At 39.4% G+C, this 1,944-nt stretch overlaps 1 protein-coding gene across 1 annotated transcript; it reads left to right on the top strand.

Moving 5' to 3' along the window:
• The first annotated feature begins 996 nt into the window (after nucleotides 1-996).
• LOC138444108 (olfactory receptor 4K3-like) lies at nucleotides 997-1,944 on the top strand. Its single transcript, XM_069597437.1, is given in 1 exon segment — nucleotides 997-1,944. A coding segment is annotated over 1 exon segment (948 nt).

Raw genomic sequence — 1,944 nt, 5'->3', positions numbered from 1 at the left:
TGTAAAGTCTTCTTAGATCTCAGTGAGGATTTCTCTAAGCTGTAGTTTTAATGTTTACAGCATGTTGTTTTACATAACTTCTTCTAGGTTCTCCATTATCTTCCTCTGTCTCTACATGAATCTGTTTCCTATTTTTTCTAAGTGAACTCTAGAAATAGGAAGTTTCCTGCTGCAAACCGCTTTGGTGAAAATCTATAAAATCCAGCAGTTAAAAAATATCTGCCTTCAGGCAGCAGAGTGTTTAACAGAGATTTTATATTTAACATATACTTGGAAATATATGAAGGTTTCAGGCTTTAACCATATCATGTTCATGAGCCTTTGAGATGTATGGCATTGGTGGCACAGAACAGGATCATACATGACTGCATAATTGAAATGGAAAACTAAGAATTAGAGCCTATTTCATTTTTATTCTGAACCATGGCTAATAGAAAATTTAAACAGACTGTTTCTCTGTATCCATTTTTTTCAGGTTGTATTCCCTTACCCTACTCATTGCAAGAAACCAGTGCCTACCCTCCTTTGCATTATTGTGTTCCCACTAATAATCAATCATAATTCTCAAACATTGTTCACTCCAGTCTTTCTCTGGCATCATGATGTTTTGCAAAAGGTTGCCATTCCTTTTCCATTCAAAACTTGGCATCTACCTGTGAGATTTTTTAAGTGTTTTTCAAACTAAGGAGTAATATTCAAGTAACTGAATTTTTATTTATTTTATAAAGATTGGCATCATACTTTAAGCAAATTGCAAAATCATAAGAACTAACCCAAACTGATATTTTAATTAGTTAGTTAAAATATCTAGAAAGATCATGGGGGAAATATTTGAGCAACGTGAACAGAAGAATGATACAACAGAAAACTATTACTGGTGGTGGGAAACCCCTATACTGTTTCATGCAGAAAAGTCTCACTTTGTGTTTAATCACTGTATTTTTCCTCATTCTCCTCCATTTGGAAGTGCCAGAGCCCTTCCTGAAATCTAACTAAATGGCCTGGAATAATCAGTCAGTCATAACTGAATTCATACTACAGGGTCTTTCCAGTTCTTGGGAACTCCAGATGATCTATTTCCTGTTTTTCTCTGTAGTCTATGCAGCCACTGTGCTGGGGAACCTCCTCATTGTGCTCACCGTTATATCAGAGCCACGCCTGCACTCCCCCATGTACTTTCTGCTGGGCAACCTCTCCTTCATTGACATGTCTCTGGCCTCATTTGCCACTCCCAAAATGATTACAGATTTCTTCAGGGAGCCCAAAGTCATCTCTTTTGAAGGCTGAATCACCCAGATATTCTTCCTGCATCTCTTAGGGGGTGTTGAGATTGTGCTGCTGATATCCATGTCTTTTGATAGGTATGTGGCTATCTGTAAGCCTTTACGCTATTTAACCATCATGAACCGGAGAATGTGCCTTGGGCTTGTGACCCTTTCCTGGATTGTCAGCATCTTCCATGCTATGAGTCAGTTAGCATTTACTGTGAATCTGCCCTTCTGTGGGCCCAATGAAGTGGACAGTTTCTTCTGTGATCTTCCCTTAGTGATTAAACTTGCCTGCGTAGACACATATGTTCTCGGAGTGTTCATGATCTCAACCAGCGGCATGATTGCCCGAGTGTGCTTCATTCTCTTAGTGATTTCCTACTCTGTCATCTGGGTCACTGTTAGGCAACGTTCTCCTGACAGGTCCTCCAAAGCTCTCTCCACCTGCAGTGCCCACTTCACTGTTGTGACCCTTTTCTTTGGCCCATGCATTTTCATTTACGTGTGGCCTTTCACAAATTTCCCAATAGACAAAGTTCTCTCAGTATTTTATACCATTTTCACTCCCCTCTTAAATCCAGTAATCTATACTCTTAGAAATAAGGATGTCAAGGGTTCCATGAGAAAACTTAGCAGCCGTGTCTTGAAGTATAGCAAGACTGATCATAGCCCTTGA

Source organism: Ovis canadensis, chromosome 7, assembly GCF_042477335.2.
Source record: "Ovis canadensis isolate MfBH-ARS-UI-01 breed Bighorn chromosome 7, ARS-UI_OviCan_v2, whole genome shotgun sequence".
NCBI lineage: Eukaryota > Metazoa > Chordata > Mammalia > Artiodactyla > Bovidae > Ovis > Ovis canadensis.
Note: the sequence above shows the minus strand (reverse complement) of the source record. Positions and strands in the feature narration are given on the sequence as shown.